At 37.1% G+C, this 20,536-nt stretch overlaps 1 protein-coding gene across 1 annotated transcript in view; it reads right to left on the bottom strand.

Moving 5' to 3' along the window:
• Positions 1–20,536, bottom strand: part of PRSS12 (serine protease 12) — a 73,294-nt gene that overhangs the window by 50,495 nt on the left and 2,263 nt on the right. The window contains exons 2-4 of the mRNA XM_004040315.5: positions 7,883–8,021; positions 5,186–5,364; positions 1,431–1,581 (exon numbers count right to left, since the gene is read on the bottom strand). Coding sequence (XP_004040363.3) covers positions 1,431–1,581; positions 5,186–5,364; positions 7,883–8,021 — 469 coding nt within the window. The remainder of the gene's footprint in view (positions 1–1,430; positions 1,582–5,185; positions 5,365–7,882; positions 8,022–20,536) is intronic.

Consider the following 20,536-nt stretch of genomic DNA (forward strand, 5'->3'; position numbering starts at 1 on the left):
AAGATGAGAATACATTACCTGTGATGATGTCCAGACAAAATGTTTGCTTTGATCTAATTAAGCCTTTAAACCTAAAATCTAATTTTATGAATTACAAGAACCAGAAGAGTAAACGAAATGACACCAGAAGGAAAAAAATAAGACAAATTCAGAAGATGGGACAGTCTCCAAAACAACTGGCCTGGGCTCTTCAACAAATCAGCATTATGGAAAAACCAAACCAAACCAAAAAAAAAACAGCAACAACAAAAAACCCAGGCCTTTCTAGAGTAAAAGACACTTAAGGAACATAATATCCAGATTGGTCTTGGACTAAATTCTGCTTCAGACAAGCCACCTGCCAAGGACACTGTAGGGGCAACTCTGAAAATTGGAATAAGATGAAGTCTTAGACAATATTAAAAATGATTACCAATAATTAGTTGTGATAATAATTTGGCTATATAGAACAATGTTCTTATTTGTAAGAGATGCATGCTGAAGTGTTTATAGACAAAGTGTTAAAGTGTCTATATTTTACTTTAAAATACTTCAAATATAACATAGAATTTTGAAAAAGAGAGCCAATTATTTTTAAAAATTACAAAAAAATTGAACTGTAAAAGCTGTTCAAGGTTCAACAATCATGCTCCAGTCAAGGATTATGGTTAACTGAACACAATGACAGGGAAGAACAGGCCTCCCATCATTGGCCCCATCAGTGCTAAATGAAATATTTTTAAATTCTGAAGTAAATGATTAATTAAATGAAATATTTTTAAAAATCTGAAGAAAATGATTAACTTTTAAAAGATCCCCCAATATAATTTTAGAGAAACTTTCAGGCTTGTTATACCAATGTTCAGAATCACTAAACAGAGGGATTAGAAGGTCTAAAATTATAATATTCCAGAATAATCCCAACTGAGGCAACCTGGAATGTTGATTTTCAGACTGCTGTTTTCATGACATAGGCTTCCTTTCCAACCCTACAGGGGAATTATCTCCTTTGTACATTAATAAATATCCTTTGTTCTAAGCACCTAACAAGGAAGTGCAGTTAAAAAGTTTAGACAACATTTCATGACTAGAAGTTAAATTTGAGTTACAAGCTAACAACCAGTTTTTCATCATATGGAATTTGATTAAGTCACTATAGTTTACAGTGCTGGTTACTACCTGGGAGTAACATAAAGACTGCTAATGAGAAGTAGTAAAAGCTTAGATTCTTAGTGACATAAAATCAGCCTAATTCAGATACAAGTAGGTTAAACCTACAGAGTACACGTTAACTGCTCTTCAGGAAGCCTACAGCCCTACTACAAAGATCAAAAGGTAACTTGTCCTATTTGTTCAAGGAAATGTGCAATTTAAACAAACAGCACCTGCCTTTGGGTATGGAAATAATAAGATTCAAAAGTTTAAGCAAAACAAGAGTAGTAAAAACAAACCTGAGGCCCAGCTGCCTGCAGATCACTTCTGCATCGGCATCATCCCATTGGTCATCACAGACGGTTCCCCACTGGCCAGCATGGTAGAGCTCCACCCGGCCTTCATGCACACTGCTGCCTCCAGCAAGGCGAATGATGGGGAATGTTGGGCCTGTGCAATGTGAAATTAAAAATAAGCAAAACCTATGCATTTACATTGATTGATAAGATTAGGTATATTCTATATTTTTTGCCATTCTCAATAATTAAATAATATTTATAAAGCCACACCAGTGATATGGACATACGTATATATATCTAATATATTATGGTAATCTTGGCCAATTAAAATATCCCAAATTGAATTATATGAATACAAGTAACTCTTAGGAGGAAATGTGTTTAAATTCACTTTTCCCCAACAACCTCAGAAACTAGAAAAGGCACACTCAAAAGCTGCGCATTACTAGAAATGTGTTTGATTTTTATAGTATTATGGTGGTGGCATTGATTTTTTTTTTATTTACAGTAACTTGAGCATTACCAATATGTCATTATTAAGAATGACACTTATGTCTATAACATACTTGTTTTCAGTATAGAATTATTTATGCATTTGTAGAAATCAAGTCAAAGTTAATATCTAATTCATTAAAACTAGTTGCTGGACATCATGGCCAGTACCTCGACAGAACAATATTGAAACTTCATTTGGGCATGAATCAGCTCATATCCGTTTTTGCTGATAAGGACCATCAAATGTGACTACCGTCTCATAATCTACAGCCCTGATCTAGCCCTTGTCAGACTGTGAACTTCTCTGTCTCTTCTCTGCCCTGGATAAGACAGCACACTAAGGGACTTCCTATTACATTGCCTAATTTTGTCTTCCTGAGAGTATTTACTTTTATCTAAAATTGTCACTGATTTACTGTTTACATGTCAATTGTCTCACTCCTCTTGGCTAGAATGAGGACAGAAATACTGTGTTCCTTTACACCTATGTATTTCAGGTACCTAGTATATAGAGGCATATAATAATTATTTATTGACTGCCTCAACTGACAAGCAATGCTAAATAAACCTAGAAAAGATACTCCAAACAAGAAAAAATAATTGGCAACATCCATTCATTAATTTCTGATTAACAAACAGATATCAGACATATGCCTTGTACAAGGTGTTATGATCAGTGCTGCAAGGCATTCGAAGAGACACCAGACAGACCCGGCCCTCAGGAAGTTTACTGCCTAAGGGCGTCGATAAAAGGAGTACAGAAAAGAGATTATCAAAAAACCCTACAGTGGTTCAGAAGCAAAGGACCTTACTCATGGTTGGGGGTACTTAGGGAATCACTTGTGAAAAAGCTGTTTTTTTAAGAGGGCCAAGATAGATGGGATTTGGAAGTCAGAGATGAGGGAAGCGTGTTCAGGCCACTTGAACATTATGAACAAAAGAAAGAAGCACAAAGCTGAATGTGTCTGGCAAAGAGTAAGGCAGTCTAATTTTACTAGAATAAAGGACGTAATACGGTAAAAATTAACAGGTTGGTCCTCTATTATGAAGTCTAGTTGTACTTTTTGCCAAATACTAATCATTTATCTGTATGAAATATGTTTCTAATTTTCCACAGTGTAGCAGTCAGTAAACGGCATTTGGATATTCACACTTAAATTCAAATATCATATTTGAGTTTTGTACATGTGCTGCCAAAGTAAGCACTCATATTTGAGTTTTGTAGCAGAAATTTAGATTAGTGACTATCTGCATATACTGTTTACTTGTATAAGTTAACTAGCACTTACAATTTGTTAATAGATAAAGACAGGTTTAATATATATGGCTGAATGACAGTAATATAATTCTCACAAATTATGATGTTTATTTTTCCTTTAAAAAGCTTACAAAATACAGAAAAACATGTATACATTTCTTAATATATTTTTCCCCACCTGTTAAGCTTGGAGAAAACAGAAAAACAAAAATTTTTAAGAGAAAATTGAAAACCATCTAGGTCCTAGACTGTTTATGGCATACCACCTTTCACTTTCCTATGTTGTGTTTTATTTTAAAATGTGGTTTCTTTTTCTTTTTGGATGACTGTTAAAATATAAAAAATACAGAAAAGCATAAGGACAAGATTTAGTTAACAGCCCCATCCTTCCAACAAACACAAAACTCATTGAAAGAAAATTCAGTAAATCAATGGACTCATATTTAGCTTATAGATAATTAAACTCCCCATGTTTTCATTTAGATTGCTGCTATTTTCTGTATCCAAGTTGCATGCAATCTTCTGCTCTGAAATGTTGGAAAAGCTACCAGTACAAAATGACAACACACTAAGTGTAATTCCCAAATTTAAGGGAAGTATACTAAAGATCTATCACTATCCCTTAAGGTGAACTCAATGTTCGCTGACTTCAGCTATACAACTCCACATTCTCATTTAATCTACCATGAGAGAATCTTTTTAAATTCTCACTTCTAATTTATCATAACTTTCTATATTTTATATATGTTTATAGATGACCATAAAATTATCTTTGCAACCAGAATATAAACAGATGAATAGATTATAGAAGATGGAAGGAGTAAAAAATGTAGATAGATATCCTGAAAAAAATTATAATTATTTTTAAAATTTTTTACTTTACTACTTGAAAAACATTTTATCAATCAGGTTGAGCATAGAGTAAAATCAATAATCTACAGAGAGCAATAAATTATTGGGCCCAGTTCACATCATCCTTGAAGCAGCATTGGATTTAGCAAAAGTAGCATTACCCAAAGGTAGAGAACCAAAAGAAGAAAAGGGAAAACTTACAAGACATCAAGGTTTAACATATGACTCTCCCAGTCAAAAAAAAAAGGATTATAGCTCTCAGAGCATACACCTGGACTATATCCCTCCATTGGCTCTTCCAGCCAATCCAGAGGAATTACTCCAAACTGGGTCTCTCTGTTTTGTGGTAGGAGCTTCCTTATTCTTCCCCCGATACTTGTACTCAAACAAAAACCACTGCCCTGGGCTGACTGCTACCATTCCAAGTCCTGGGATATCTGGTCATGCCGCTATCACCAAGGAAAATGCAAAAAGGGATACCATGAGAGTATGGTGGCTTCAGGTTGTGATCATTCATTAAAATACACCATGGTACCCAGAAAACTCTTTCACCATCTTAAAGGCAGTTGTTCCTTCCTCTACTTCCATGAATATAAACATATCTGTACACTGAACCCATATTGATAATTACCACATACCTACTCTATGGAACTTGGAAGAAGCCCTCATTCAAGCCAACAATCCATTTTTAGGGAAGGTGCTCTCTACAGCCCCAAGAACACTGATGCCATAATTATATTGCATTACACAAAGTGAAAATATTTTGTTGTATTTGCTGTATTCTATATTTACTTTCATGATTATTTTCCAGCTCGATTCCATCATAATTTTCCACGACTAAAATATGTGTTTCATATACAATATATTATACAGTATATATATATTACCTATAGAGTGTACATATTTATTTAAGCAAATTATATAAAATAGAAAATATGTTAAAAATGAGATACTATTGGAAAATCAAATGGAATTCAAATTAACGGTACTCATATTGAAGACTAATTAGATGGTAAAATATTTTGACTCAGACTTATTTCCGTAATTAAAGTCTTTGAGGAAATGATTATAACTAAGACACTTTCATCATCGGGAATCACGTTTAAAACATAATGAAAATAAAACAACAGAACTTTTTTCTTTTTTTTACCATGGGAAAAGCTACACGTGACAGCAGCTGCCATCTTCTGAGGACACACCCCACCCTGCCAGATGTCTTTTTCACAAAGTAGTATATTTTCTTCATCTCCTCGGCAACGGACATTGCTCCAATAAACGGGAATAAGGCCCAGTCCAGAAAACGGGGTTTGTTTTGCTATTCCTTTTCCTCTGGAAGTACAATGAGCGATATTAGGTTTATCAAATGTAGGCAAAACTTTTTATCAAAACATTTGGATTTGAAAAAATGCAAGAAATCAACAAAGATGAATATGGAAGAAAAGAAGAAAGAAGAAAAACACAAAAGATTACATCAGTTTCAAGGAAATCAAAACATCAGATCACAACGTGGGTTGCCTATCTATGGAATTCTTTTCATCAATCTTGAATAACTACTTTATGTGCCTTTACCATCAATGACTGATTTAGAAGAAAATGGCCAAGTACTGCAGACATAAAAAGTAAGGCTGTGTGTAAGAGGTGTGTCACGAGCTTCAGTGAGGCTTGGACTCCAGTCTGGGCTCAGCTAAAAGTCATGCCAAGCTGCAAGTAACTCGAAGGCTTTGTCTTCTAATGCGTCAAAAGAAAAATCTGGATGCTTGAAGATTCTTTCTGACTCTAACATTCTAGGCTAGCATTTTCAAAATTATTATTACTACATCTAAGCACAATAATATCACGGGAGGCAATCTATTTATAATTTTTAAAACCTTACACTCTACATAGTATTTGCTAGCAAGCCTTTGAAACCAATTAATAAAATAGCAACATGCATCTCTTTCCCAACACCAGGAGAGTATTTTTAAAAGAAAAAATGAAAATAATAGCATACAGATGGGTTCTGCTTTTAGCTCATCTAATCCACATATTTTTGTAAGTAACCTCTGCTGTGTACAAACTGGCATTAAATTTTAAAAAGATGAAATGCTTATCCGATTAACATGGTAATCCCTACAACTGTCTCCATGCTGCAGCATTCCATCAACCAAACTGTAAATATTTGGGGTATATCTAAAATGTAAATGTGTCTTCACAGCAATAAAGCTGGGTTTCTCTGATTTTATCGTGCAATTCCTTTTTTTTTTTTAAATGGACTACTGAGAGATGATACTATATAAGCAGCTGGATCAGCTTATCTGAAGTTTGTTTGCAGAATAATAGTTTACATACTTTCATCAATCAAAAGACTAATAAACCACACAGTAGTTCACACCTCCACTATAGCGTTCTTGTTTCTTTGTATCTCACAGAAAATTTTATTCCTTTCTGATTTTCTGGGGTAATAAAAGCACAAATAGGTATGTATATAAAGGAAGACATTGACATCAGCCTACAAATTTATTACATCTCTTGCCCCTCAAAGGAAAAAGCATGAAATCATCATTCTTTGTGACCTGCCCACTTGCCAATGTCTGTTTGCCAGACTAAGTATTCATGATAAAATCAGTAATTAACATTTCCAAGCACCATAACACTTTATAGGCTCTGGCCTTACTCCTTCGTTCATCCTGATTTATATCAACTCATCAAAATAATTAATTTTAATTTACTATAATAACCCTATTTATTGCTCTAACAGCATCAAAAATCTAAGCAAAATTTAGGCCTTCAAGCTTTGCCTCTACTCAATACTCATTCCTCAGCTTCCTAGTGGGAAGACAAGAGAAATCTGGTAAATTAAAGTTCTACTTCTTCATTTCGTGTCATCATATTACCACTCTGATTATTAATGCAAAATACTTGAAAACTGCAAACCTCTTTTTCAGTCTTTTACACTGTATTTTTTTTATAACAAAATATTTCCATGCTTTCTAAAGATCTCTGGTGATAAAGGCCAAGAAAAAACATATGTTAAGTGCGCTTAGAAAATATAAAGGAGACACAAAAACAAAAGAATAAGAAAAACAAAAATGAAACCTGTTGTCCCAAAAAGAAGCCTTCTGCTCCTGGTGAAACTCTATGGCACAAGGAATAAAGATGCTGGGACTGATGAATTCAAAATACACTGACTTGTCGTAAAGACAGTGCCTAGGGTTACAGTGGAGCCAGTTCCCAGGCTGGCAGCTCCTCAGGACGGCAGGACACTGCCAGAGCTGACAGAAGCTGCCATCTTCCACAGGACCTCCTCAGCACCAAAACCTAAGGCCTGGGACATCACCACTTCCCCATCAAGGACAAGGGCACAGGTAAACATTGCCCCTTTCACACACAAATGGAACTTGTGGGTGGATAAAAGAAGAAAGGTAAAATCAAATGACAACAACAAGTTAAGGCTGTGCTAATTAATTAATTATAATTAATAATTAGAATAATTATAATTAATTCATTATAATTCTAAGAAATTATAATTTTTAGAATCAAATTCTTAGAATTTGTAAAGGCAAAACTTGCTTCAAAGGCCTCTGTATTTTGTTAAAGACAAAGACCAAAAGATGCTTTTAAATTTGCCCACTTAGTATTTGCCCATTTTCCTAGTTCAGCCCAGATAGTAATATGTGAAGTACATTTGCATGTGAGAGAATTCATTTCTTCCATTTGGGGCCCTTTCTTTATAGCTTTTTTGTGAAAAGTGAGAATGAGGAAAGTGACAATAAGAAACAAAGATACAAGCTTTACAAAGCAATGACGGGCACCCAGCATTATTCTCAAACACTAGCAGACTGATTTGGTCAGGGATGGGTACACTCACCCCAGCTGCAGCTGGTGACAAATGACTGATGCATCAGAATCATCCCAGTGGCTGCTACAGACAGTGCCCCAAACTCCACTTGCATATACTTCCACTGTGCCTTCAAACTCATTTTTGCCGCCACGAAGTCGTACTGATCCTAAAGTGGAAAAGAATCCCAAAATCCTTTAATAGTAAATAATCATTTGAACATATTGAGCCAGTCCTGGGTTAACATGATTTTTAAACTTAAGTAGTAAGGGATCCAGGCAGGATGATTTAGCCTCCACTGTGTGTGGCATGTGTTTCTTCCTTTAAGTGAGGATTTAGCAAGCTCCTTCTTTTTTGTAATTAACATCCTGATGTCAATGCTAATTATATTTTCTTTTTTATCTAGGCAAACAGACAGTCCTATTATAATTTTTTTGTTTATTCCAATATCTCCTCATCAAGAAGCAACCACTGTAATTTTCAAACGGGGAAAAAGTGGAAGAGTATGACTAATATCAGATCTTGTATCTCAAATACTAGATTACATCACATATGAAGTTTTTATCATTTATTACCTTCCTCTTCTCATGAGGTCATCAATAAGAAACACAGAAACAAAATTAAATGTTCTTCATATGAATTAGCTGTAATTAGCTGTGTTATATCTTCCATTTGATTTGTTCATCCACTAAGGAAAAATAAAATGTGTTTTCCCCTTTTAACTTTCAGTAGTAGTCATTAAAATTCTGAAGATTATGTCCATAATCTTCATTTTGAAAATATTGCCTAATGCTAGTCTTGGAAAAATAGCCACTAGGTAGTATGTATAATTGAATGCCCCTGGAAACTCACCTCCTCTAATATACCACACCCAAAGAGCTGTCCCAAAGTCCGCAATTTAAGTCATTCCTTTCAGTCTTTAAAAGAGCCAAGATTTAAATTCAAGCACCCTTAGGAAAGATAACACTTTGGTCTTATTCCTTAAGTGTGGTTCAAAGACCTACATTCCTCTTCTCATTGGGACTGGTTCCAGAGCAGGTACTGGGAGCTAGCAAGTGGGACAACTGAGCAGAGACAGAATTAACCTCAGACAACTTAAGAATTGCATAAAATTCTGTTTAAAATCACCTACAATGTGGCCTTTCATAGGTAAGAAAATTAAGAAATTAATTTAAAAAATCAATCCTACCCAAAAAATCTAGCATAATTTGCATATTTCAAAGTTATGTATGGCTTCATAACAACTTCCAAAAATATTAGATTCACAAAGTATCCACTCATTTCATTTGTACAGGCTTAGTCATCCACCACTATTATTTTCCACATCATCATCCTTTAAAAATGTAAGCATTTAAGAAAAACATATTATATTTCTCACGACAAAAACAAAGTCTCATTTAATTCAAACAAAAGGCAATAATAAATGGAGGTAAACATTGTACAGTACTACCAAATCCTGACTATTCAGGAATGAACAGGGCACGGGTCATTCATATGACAAATCATCTAAAACTCATTCATATATTCTAAACTTCTTTAATTCACAGTAAGCAAGAGGAAGTCCTGCCTAGCTCAGCGAAGTATGAACTACAGAATATTTTTAAGGAAGTATTTCTGAAGAGTTCAACTGATCTTTAATGATTTTTTATATCACAAAATCTCTTCTACAGAGGTCCACGTAATATTATGCACATCACAAATGCCAGCAGTTTATTTTAGTCAAAGAATTCATTTGTTGACCTCAAGCAAACTTTATTTGAACTGATATTTAATCTATTATTTCTTTACTAATTCCTCCCCTTAATCACGAAGTTACTCAGGTCAAAAGGGCTGGAAGATAGTTCTAGTAATGAAAACAAACAAAATGTGTACTTATGCACTTTAAGTGATCATAAGATTTAAAATAGTGTCTACATCAAAAAGCTATCAAGAAGAAATGATGTACACATGAATCTAAATGATTGAGGCACTTAGAGGTGAGACGGAGAAAATCCTGAGTAAAGTATAATTATGACCATAACAATATAATGGCAATGATAGAGCTGGAAATAGTTTCCAGGTCAACTATCAGCTGCACCATCATTTTCTCTAACGCTCCAAGCACACTGTGAACGCCTGGATTCATTTAGCAGTATCTGCTATATGGCAAGAAATGTGCAGTGCTCATCCAATTTTCCTTTAACAAATGAAGACAAAAATTTGCAATTCTTAAAAGGCAATTTGCATGTCAATGACTAATGAATTCTATGTCAGATTCCACCCCAGGCACAGGAGGCACACACCTTCCTAACAGTGTCCTCCACATGGTTTATCCTTTCCTAAGGGCCATAAAAATGTCTATTCTGAGGAAACCATCTACCTAGGACTCAGAATGAGTATTTATATCATTCTATAAAGCTCAATTCTTCTAATAATTATTTGAAACATCTTTTTTAAAAACAGCATTCAAATATGCTCTAAAAGACTAAAAGTTTGAACACACGATGCATTCTATTGTAGGAGCCAAGAGCACTTTCTCTGCCTTCTGAAGGTTCACTGACAAGAGGCATATTATTAGGATAAAAGGCATATAAATTTATTTGATCGTGGTTTTACGTGACGTGGGAGCCTTTAGAATGAGGACCCAAAGCTATAGGGGATATGGGAGCCTTTAGAATGAGGACCCAAAGCTATAGGGGATACTGCCCATTTTTATGTTCAGGTTTAACAAAGTGTGGTCAGCCACGTAGAAATATGTTTGGACAAAATGGGTAGGATCTAATCTCAATAGACTGAGTGGGGAAACCCAGTAAGGCTTATCAGTTTAGATTTTTCTTGGCCTCTTTGCGTTTTGTTTTGTTTTTTTCTGGGTATGGAGAAGAACCCTCTCTGGAATGGGGGTCTTATGTAATCAAACAAGGTAGGTCAGATAAATTTTTAAGGCCAGTTTTTACACAGAAAGCTGGGACATGAGGGGAGTTGAGTAATATTTTTAGGTTTTATGGCTGATTGTGGAAACAAGGGGTTCTGGTGTCTATGGCCCACCTTGGAAAAGAGGAATTCTAGTTTCTGCGGCTAGCCTCAGGGGTAAATGAAGGGCCAGTGACAGGAAAGTGGGAAAAGATCAAAGGAAAACTTGTTTCTGAGACTACTTCTGAGGCCTTCATTTGGGGATATCATTTTCTGAGACCCAACACTATAAAGATTTAAGATAAGTAGTAGTTTTCATTTGTTTTCTGGCTTTATTTTGTTATTGCTGCATTTATTCTCTTAGAAAAGCTGAGGTGGTCCAGATCTTAAAAACTATAATTTATGGCTGGACACAGTGGCTCACGCCTGTAATCCCAGCACTTTGGGAGGCCGAGGTGGGTGGATCACCTGAGATTGAGAGTTCGAGACCAGCCTGACCAACATGGAGAAACCCCATCTCTACTAAAAATACAAAATTGGCCGGGCATGGTAGCACATGCCTGTAATCCCAGCTACTTGGGAGGCTGAAGCAGGAGAATCACTTGAACCCGGGAGGCTGAGGTTGCGGCGAGCCGAGATCTCACCACTGCATTCCAGCCTGGGCAACAAAAGCAAAACTCCATCTCAAAAGCAAGCTAACCGCAACAACAACAACAAAAAAGCTATAACTTATTTCCTTCTACTTATGGATGAAAAAGCTACAGACCAAAGCAACTGAGCAGTTACAGAGCCATGATCAACTATCTCCTAGTTCCCTGCCCTGGTTACTGACCTTCTACCTCCAAACTTAAGCAAAGACCCTGAAATACAATAAGTACCTTTCAAAACTTCAGATATTACTTTATGCATTATACCATGTTAGAGTTCACCATCCTACTGAAAATACTGCAACTAATCCACCAAATCTTGTATGGAAATAAGCCAACTAGGAAGAGAAGCATAAAGTAGCCTGAAGTTTCTTTACACTGTGGAACAGGAGAGAAGTAGCTTTCTGGTGCTCCTATAGTTGACGCAAATCCTCCAGTAGAAGCTGATTTGTCCCACAGCTGTACAAAGTTGTAGGAGGACTATGAACGTGTGTGTGTACACATTTGCACAAATGTATAGGTACACAATTACACAATGGAGAAAGGAAAATAACCTTAGCTCAAAGAAATCCGCGAAGCCCAAAGCTAACCAAGTGAACTAATTTCCATTGCTGTACCTAACAATAAAGTGATTAGCATAAATTGTAGACGAAATTCTTTGTTTGGCAAATATTGTTCAATTGTCCAATTTTTTATTATCAAGAATTGATCCCTCACCTTCCACCCCCATTCTCCTACAGCAACCAACCATTCTTCGATACTCTAGTCAGAGCTTGTGTCCCTGGACCACACCGGAGTGTGTGTGATCCAGGGTTGCACTGTCTTAAAGTCTCTCAAGTGCCACGTGCACAGAAAATATTCTATTCTACATATTTCTATCTTTAAAATGCGTTAAGAATAATAATTTAAAGTCTCAAGCAGAGGTTTTAGGTCAATTATATTAAGCATTATAAACATGCAGACCAAACTAGTAAAGGAAGAAAGTCTGGAATTGTACCACTATGCGTGATGGCATGTCATGCAGTGGAGGCCCCAGAGTTCCTGAAATGAACGGCTACCAAAAAAGAAAAAGGTCAACTGTCTGCTGGTGTTATAACTATTTAAAGGCAAAATGTTCCAATGTACAACAATGTTCAGAATTCTATCTTAATTCCTTGATAAAAATGTTTAACTGTTAAACATTTACAGTAAAATAGTTTACAACTGTTTTCCTTCTAAGTACATAGGCCTCCAGTTTTATAAAGGAAAGAAAACATAAAAGGTTCATGTAACAGAAATTTGCTTGACGGACAACTTCGCTAGAAAACAGGAATTCCCCAAATAGACGGACAGACATTCAAGAAGAGTTCTCTTTAACCATCTTATCAGTCTCAGTCAATACAGGTAAACTAGAGAACAGCCGACTGGATAAAAATTTCCTTCACAAGTCTCATTGGTTTCTGAGCTTTAAGATTTAAGACTAAGGCAAGGCACAGTGGCTCACACCTGTAATCCCAGCACTTTGGGAGGCCAAGGCAGGAGGACTGTTTGAGCCCTGGGGTTAGAGATCGGCCTAGACAACAGAGTGAGACACTGTCTTTACAAAAAAAAAAAAAATTAAAAATTAGCCGGGCTTGGTGGCCCACGTGTGTAGTCCCAGCTACTCAGGCTACTAAGGCGGAAGGATTGCTTGTATCCAGGAGTTCAAGACTGCAGTGAGCTATAATTGTGCTACTGCATTCCAGTCTAGGTGACAGAGCAAGACCCTGTCTAAAAAAACAAAAAACAAAAACAAAAGCAAAACAACCTTCCTTTCCATATTCCATATGTGAAGGAAACCTAAAAGAAAATAGGAGAAAAGGAACCAAATGAGTCAACTATCTTCATTCTATATATCCAGCTTATTCCAAAATAAAGCAAATGAAAAGATATCCCTGTTCAGCCTGGATAACATAGCAAGACCCCACCTCTACAAAAAATTTTAAAATTAGCTGGGCGTGGTGGCTCGGGCCTGTAATCCCAGCTACTTGGGAGGCTGAGGCAAATGATCGCTTGAGCCCAGGCATTCAAGGTTACAATGAGCTATGACTATGCCACTATACTCCAGCCTGAGCAACAAAGCAAGACCCTGTGGGGGGAAAAATGCATGCCTGCCTATTCAGTTAACCCCTCATTAAAATGTACTTATAAAATAGCATTCCTTAATTTAAAGAGAAAGAAAATGCAGTAAAAACAAAGACCCACCCCAATAGTGTTTTCTGAATAAAACTAGTAATAAATATTTTTAAAATCTTTTTTTAAAAAAATCACAGTTTGATAAAAGAGTAAAAAAAAACTTCATGTTTTCACACAAATCCTTTCTTGTCTATTATTGAACTTTACAGATGCATAAAATAATTAGTTTTAGTCATTTCTATTGTTCTAGTGGAATAGAAAGAATGCATACTGGCAACATCCAGCTAGTGTTCAGATCCTTGACAAAAAGTACACTTAAAGCTGTGAGTGATACAGAAATTTCAATTTATGACCTATTCAAAAGAATAGAAAAAAACCATTACATGTTGAACAATTTAGTATACATATTTAACATTAAGTTAAATATAATACTATGTCTTATACCAAATGCAACACTATAAAAATATACTAAATGACCATTCTCTATCAATTATAAGATATATTAAAAAAATTACAGTACCTGAAAATAACTGAATTGGGGGACTCTTGGTTGAATTTTTCAAGTACAGTAGGGGATGCTAGGTTAATTTTTATGTTATTTTCTTTCTTCACCATATTCTACAGTACTGTTATACTATTTTCATCTATAATTATATTTACCCATTAATTAAACCTGCTATATCTTTGCTAAATAGTATATTTTATTCAAGTCATCCCAGGTCAAAATGAATCAAATAATTTTTAACATACAAGGCATTCCCCTGAACCAAGATCCAACTGAGCTATATTTGCCTCCATTAGTTCACATCTATAATTCATACTAATTGTTCATTTATTATTCATGTATACAACAACTTAAATGCTGAGAAAAAAAATCAGTTGGTATAGTTCAAAATGAGAGTGCATCCCCTAAATTAGCAATTCTACCCATTTACAGTGTGCTGATTAGAAATTTATAAATCTTATAAATTATTCCTTAGTTTAAAACATTATACGATATCAAACAAAAAAAGATGACTCTGTCCATGGTTAAGCTATAGTAGGCTAACAATACATGCATATAACCTCAACAGAAGCTTTCACAAATTGTGTGTCCCCAGACCATCTACACATAAATAAATGGTACAGGTATTACCATTTTATTGTATAGCAGTGAGTGATGAAATTGAAACCGAACAATAATCTTCTTGTCTCCCAGATCATGCACCACAGGGAAGGTAATGAAAATGCTTATTATTCTTCTGACACCTCACCCAGAAAATGGCTGTCCTCAACCAGAGGACAAAGGTGAATTTCTGATTCATCTTTATAAATGCTGCACCTAGTGTGAATGCAGTAAATGTTTAAGGACTAAATGAAACCTATCCTTACCCTGTTAGAAGAATCAGCATTACACTTTGTATCCCCTCTGCTGATCCTAATAAAAAGTACTGAGGCTAAATGTGCATGTGTGGCTTGTAGGGGGGTAAATATCATTGCTTTAGTGTTTTGCATACAATAATTTTTTTATTAATATTGTTGCACTGATTTGTTAGAAGGAGGAGGAGGGGAAGAGGAGACTGCCCTGGAAAAGGAAGATGCTAAAGGGGCAAAAATAAACATTTCTTTAGTTTCTAATGACAACAGACCAAACATGTAAACATCAGTCTAAATCAATTGTTCACATAATGCCTATTTACTATGCAGCTAAGGAGAGAGGCTTCAAAGGACTGCTTTCTTTAAAATTTAATTCAGGGGGAAAAAACCTTCAAAATTAGAATTAAATCATATAATCATGTTTACTTAATAAATGAACTAACTTCAGCATTCTCATCAGTTATGGAATTATTCATTTCAGATATTAACGTGTCATAATATTTGCCTGCAAATAGCATCTTAAGACAAGGAAATATGCTTTGTCAACCAAACCAGAGTCTAAATGTTATTCATCCAGATATGACTAAAAAAAAATGAATGTAACATTTTACAGCACTTTATAAATTACTTACTGTTATTTTTTAATTGCATTAAGTTTCCCAAATATAAGGACAAGTCCCAACCATACTCCTTAGCAAACCCTTTTGGTTCTGATCAACAACTACCTTGTTTCCTCCTTGCCAGTTGAATCCCCAGATGATTCAGAGGTTAAGCTAACTAATCTATGTAATCATGGTAATTGTACATTTCTTTCCAAAGAGTGTCAAGAAGGAACATGTGATCCAGTCTGGGCAGATGAAATGTGGAAGCCTGTGGGGGAAATTCCAGAAAGGTTTCCTTGTTGTTTCAAAAGGACATTCCTGCAGAGGGGCTCTCTTCCTTCTGCAGATTGTTCTATCTCTAAGTGAAGCCTGGAATAACCACCAGCCTAAGAATAAAGGCCACGCTTCTGAAGAGGATAGAGGAGCCAAGAAAGTAGCAGAGGAACAGAAGTGTACCATGCTGGAGTCTGCCCATCACATGGACTTCTTGTAATAGGAACAATAAGCCTCCTTATTGTTTCCGTTTTCTATTCTTTGCTATCAAAACCACCCAAATTGATTCAAGACACATCCATACCCAAATTCATAATTATCATGTTTTCTTCCAAATCTTCCAAAAGCATCTTTATTTTCACAGTCATAATGTATTATATATAAATTTCGTACCCTTCTTTCCCCTAAACACTATCGTAAACACTTTCCTATTTTTATATATATATATAATATTTACAATAATTATTTTAGTATCTGCATAATATCCATCAAATGCAGGTACCTGTGAGTAGTACCTTATTACTGGATATTTCATTTTCCCTTCAGTTATAAACCAAATTACTTTTACATAGGTTATCTTATCACAGGGGGCCCCAACCCCCAAGCCATGGACCGGTACAGGTCCGTGGCCTAGGAACTGGGCTGCCCAGCAGGAGGTGACCAGGAGGTGAGCAAGTGAAGCTTTATCTGTATTTACAGCCACTCCCCATCGCTCACATTACCACCTGAGCTCTGCCTCCTAAGCTCTGCCTCCTATCAGATCAGCAGCAGCATTAGATTCTCCTAGGAGCTCGAACTCTATTGTGAACTGTGCATGCAAGGAATCTAGGTTGCATGCTCCTTATGAGAATCTAATGCCTGATGAAACCATCCCCCAGGTCCACGGAAAAACTGCCTTCCACAAAACTGGTCCCTGGTGCCAAAAAGGTTGGGGACTGGTGTCTTAACACACAGGTGCACATGTGCGTGTGCACGCATGCACACACACACACACACACACACACGACAGTGACCACATAAGTAAATATACACCCCTGGACAATAGCTCATAAAAGGCAATAGTAACGGGATATCTTATTTTCTTCTCTAAAAAAAAAAATATTCACACTAGTTAAGAAATCAGATAATGCCCCCAAATCTAAGTATTTGACATCTGCCTTAGTCTGAAAAGCAGATTGAGCTCAATATTTAAAATCAACCAGGAAATGTATCAAATCTGGTATTGCTAATAAATGTTTTTCAGCACCTGCTACATAGAACCAAGATGTAGCACTCAAAAGTGGCGGGGGACAGCTTTCAGCTAACTTTTTAATTAACATTCACTACAAACAACAGATGGAATTCAATGAGTACAGCCTGTAAACAATAGTACTTGGTCCATATGTCCTCTATCTCTATTTCAATCAAGAGATTTTGGGTGGGTAGGTGCACGTGAACAGAGGAGCATGACAAGACAAAAAGTCAGATCTCTTGACTCATCCTCTCCTCCAGAATCTCAATGATTAAAACTTTCTCATTTATTTAATGTTTTACCTCTCAATCATCAGCCACCTAGGGTTGGCTTGTAAAAAAGGGAGGCTCTCAGCACAGTGTCAAGCAAGTTGCCCCATCTGCTATGCCAACCAGAGACTAGAAAAGTGACTGCCCCTCCTAGGCAGGAAACACTAAGTTATTGCAATCTATTGTGTTTTGTTGTGTTTGTTTTGCTTGTTTTAGAGACAGGGTCTCCCTCCGTTGCCCAGAATGGGGTGCAGTGTCATGACTATAGCTCACTGCAGCCTCTATCTCCTGGCCTCAAGTGATCCCCTTGCCCCAGCCTCCTAAAGTGCTGCGATTTCAGGCATGAGCCACCATGCTGGGTCACAAGCTATTGTTGGGGGAAATCAGTTGCCTGTTAATTCTTCCTGTAGAAATGCAAAAATAACTTAGCTCACATTCAATTAATAACTATATTCTGGGCAGCCATGGTAGCTCATGCCTGTAATTCCAGTACTCTGGGAGGCCAAGGCGGGAGAATCACTTGAGCCCAGGAGTTGGAGACCAGCCTGGGCAACATGGCAAAACTCCATCTCTACAAACAATACAAAAAATAATAATAATAATAAATTAGCTGGACTGTAGTCCCAGCTACTTCAGAGGCCAAGGTGGGAGAATTGCTTGATCCTGAGAGGCAGAGGTTGCAGCGAGCTGAAATGGCACAAATGCATTTTGTCTCAAAAAATAAAAATAAAATAACCATATTCCAGTGAACTAGGTTATTACTATCTTACACTGGTCAAAGGAAAAACCAGAAGTGCCATTTCTAAAATCACACAAAAAGTTACCATTGGCATGCCTTACACCTGCTCCTAAAGCCTAACAGGGTTAAGTCACAGAATGGTGGGCTCAGTTAGTCTGTATCATCACCTACCACTATACATTTTAGGTGGGTTCTAATGCCCTTCCATGTGTTCTGCCTGACTGTGACAGTTTTCAGCATCTAAATCACTTTGACTGCTCAATAGAAATGCATGTTCCATTCCTGATCCAGAACTGAGAATTACTCAGAGCCTGGGCTACAGTCTAGGAATCTTCATTTTAACAAGTCCCAAGGTGTTTCTAAATGCTCATAATGAGACCAGCTCCCTGGGCTGATTCAGTGTATTCCCATAGCCAGAATGATTCTTTTTTTTTTTTTTTTTTTTTTTTTTGAGACAAGAGTTTCGCTGTTGTTGCCCAGGCTGGAGTGCAATAGCGTGATTTCGGCTCACTACAACTTCTGCCTCCCAGGTTCAAGCGATTCTCCTGCTTCAGCCTCCCATGTAATCCCATGGGATTACATGCATGCGCCACCATGCCTGGCTAATTTTGTATTTTTAGTAGAGACAGGGGTTTCTCCACGTTGGTCAGCCTGGTCTCGAACTCCCGACCTCAGGTGATCCACCTGCCTCAGCCTCCCAAAGTGCTAGGATTACCAGCGACAGCTACCACGCCCAGCCCTAGAATGATTCTTCAGTATTAATTAGCAAGTTTCATAAAACCAGGGCCCAGGTATCATGTTTCCTGCTCTCTGACATCTGAGCCACTGGAACATCCACGCCCAGCCCTGGCTCACCTGAGGTCCCCACCCTGCCCCTTCAACTTGGCTTCAATCAACTCTTCACCACGGAGACACCAACTTCCTCATTTTTCTCGATGCAACGAAATATGTGACTCTGGCCAGCAGTGTATTTTTTAAAGGAGGGATCACATTACTGTAAATTGTTATTTTCTTTTGCCCTGGATTTCTGTAAAGAAAAAAATATGTCGGGCATGGTAGCTCTTGCCTGTAATCCCAGCACTTTGGGAGGCTGAGGCAGGAGAATCATTTGAACCCAGGAGGCAGAGGTTGCAGTGCACTGAGATTGCGCCACTGCGCTCCAGCCCGGGTGACAGAGAGAGACCCTGTCTCAAAAAAAAAAAAAAAAAGAAAAAGATACCAGATATCTTTTAAGCATAAGAGACTGTAAATCATGTGCATCAGGCCAAACATAATTCCCTTTCTTCCTGTTAGACTAGTCCATAAACTACAAAATGAGGATTACTACACAACGCAGATATTTCTACATGTGTATATATAAGTAAAGAAATACAGCAAAATCAGCTGTGAAGTAAAAATACACATATCTAACCCTATTTTCTCCTACACTCCTCATAATATGTCTTCACATATTTTCATCAGTAAAATGCAGGAACTCACTCAGAAGGTTGCTACAAGAATGAAATGAGGCCGGGAGCGGTGGCTCACACCTGTAATCCCAGCACTTTGGAAGGCAGAGGCGGGTGGATGGCCTGAGGTCAGGAATTCAAGACCAGCCTGGCCAACATGGTGAAACCCCATCTCTACTAAAAATACAAAAATTAGCCGGGCGTGGTGGCAGGTGCCTGTAATCCCAGTTACTCAAGAGGCTGAGGCAGGAGAATCGCTTGAACCAGGGAGGCGGAGGTTGCAGTGAGCTGAGATGGCACCACTGCACTCCAGCCTGGGTGACAGAGGAAGACCCTTGTCAAAAAATAAATAAATAAATAAAAATATAAGAATGAAATGAGAAAATGCACATAAAATGTTTAGTCCAGCATCCAACACAGAATGAATGCACAGTAAGTCCCAGCTAATACGATCAGGCCAGGTTGTTTTGCGTACATGCTCAGCGCTGCAAAGGTCTTTTAAATTAATTTACTCAAAACTTGCTTTTCTCCTGATGAGGAAACCAAAGCTCTAAGAGTTAAGAGTCTTACCCAACAGTGCACAGCTACTGGCAGAGCCAAAACAGACACCAGTGTTTTCTAAAGCACAATTCAATATTCTTTTTACCACTCCATGATACTTTTGTTCGCACCCCTAATTGAAATGTAGGACCAAGAGAGCCGTTAACGTTCAGAATACGCCAGTCATCTCAAAGCTATAGGTTATGCCCAAGCAGACCGGAGAAGTAAATGATAGAATGAGATTGAGTCTGTGAAAGTAATTCATTATTACACAGTCGATCATTTTCCTATTTTTTTGTGGTGGTGGGAAGGGCATTTATCTCCAATCTTAAGTGGTTTCTTTTGTTTCTCTTTTGTTCAATCACTTTACTCCAGGAAGTACAAATAACTATTATGCAGTTATTTGGGATTTTGTCTGGTGAGAGTTAGCTAGGAACATAAAGGCATTCAAAAGATATACATTTCTAGTCAACTGAAGAAGGTGAGGTGGCAGGAAATCCAAGGACAAGTTACTCTCCATGTCTGAAACATAAGGC

This window comes from Gorilla gorilla, chromosome 3 (genome assembly GCF_029281585.2).
Source record: "Gorilla gorilla gorilla isolate KB3781 chromosome 3, NHGRI_mGorGor1-v2.1_pri, whole genome shotgun sequence".
Lineage (NCBI taxonomy): Eukaryota > Metazoa > Chordata > Mammalia > Primates > Hominidae > Gorilla > Gorilla gorilla.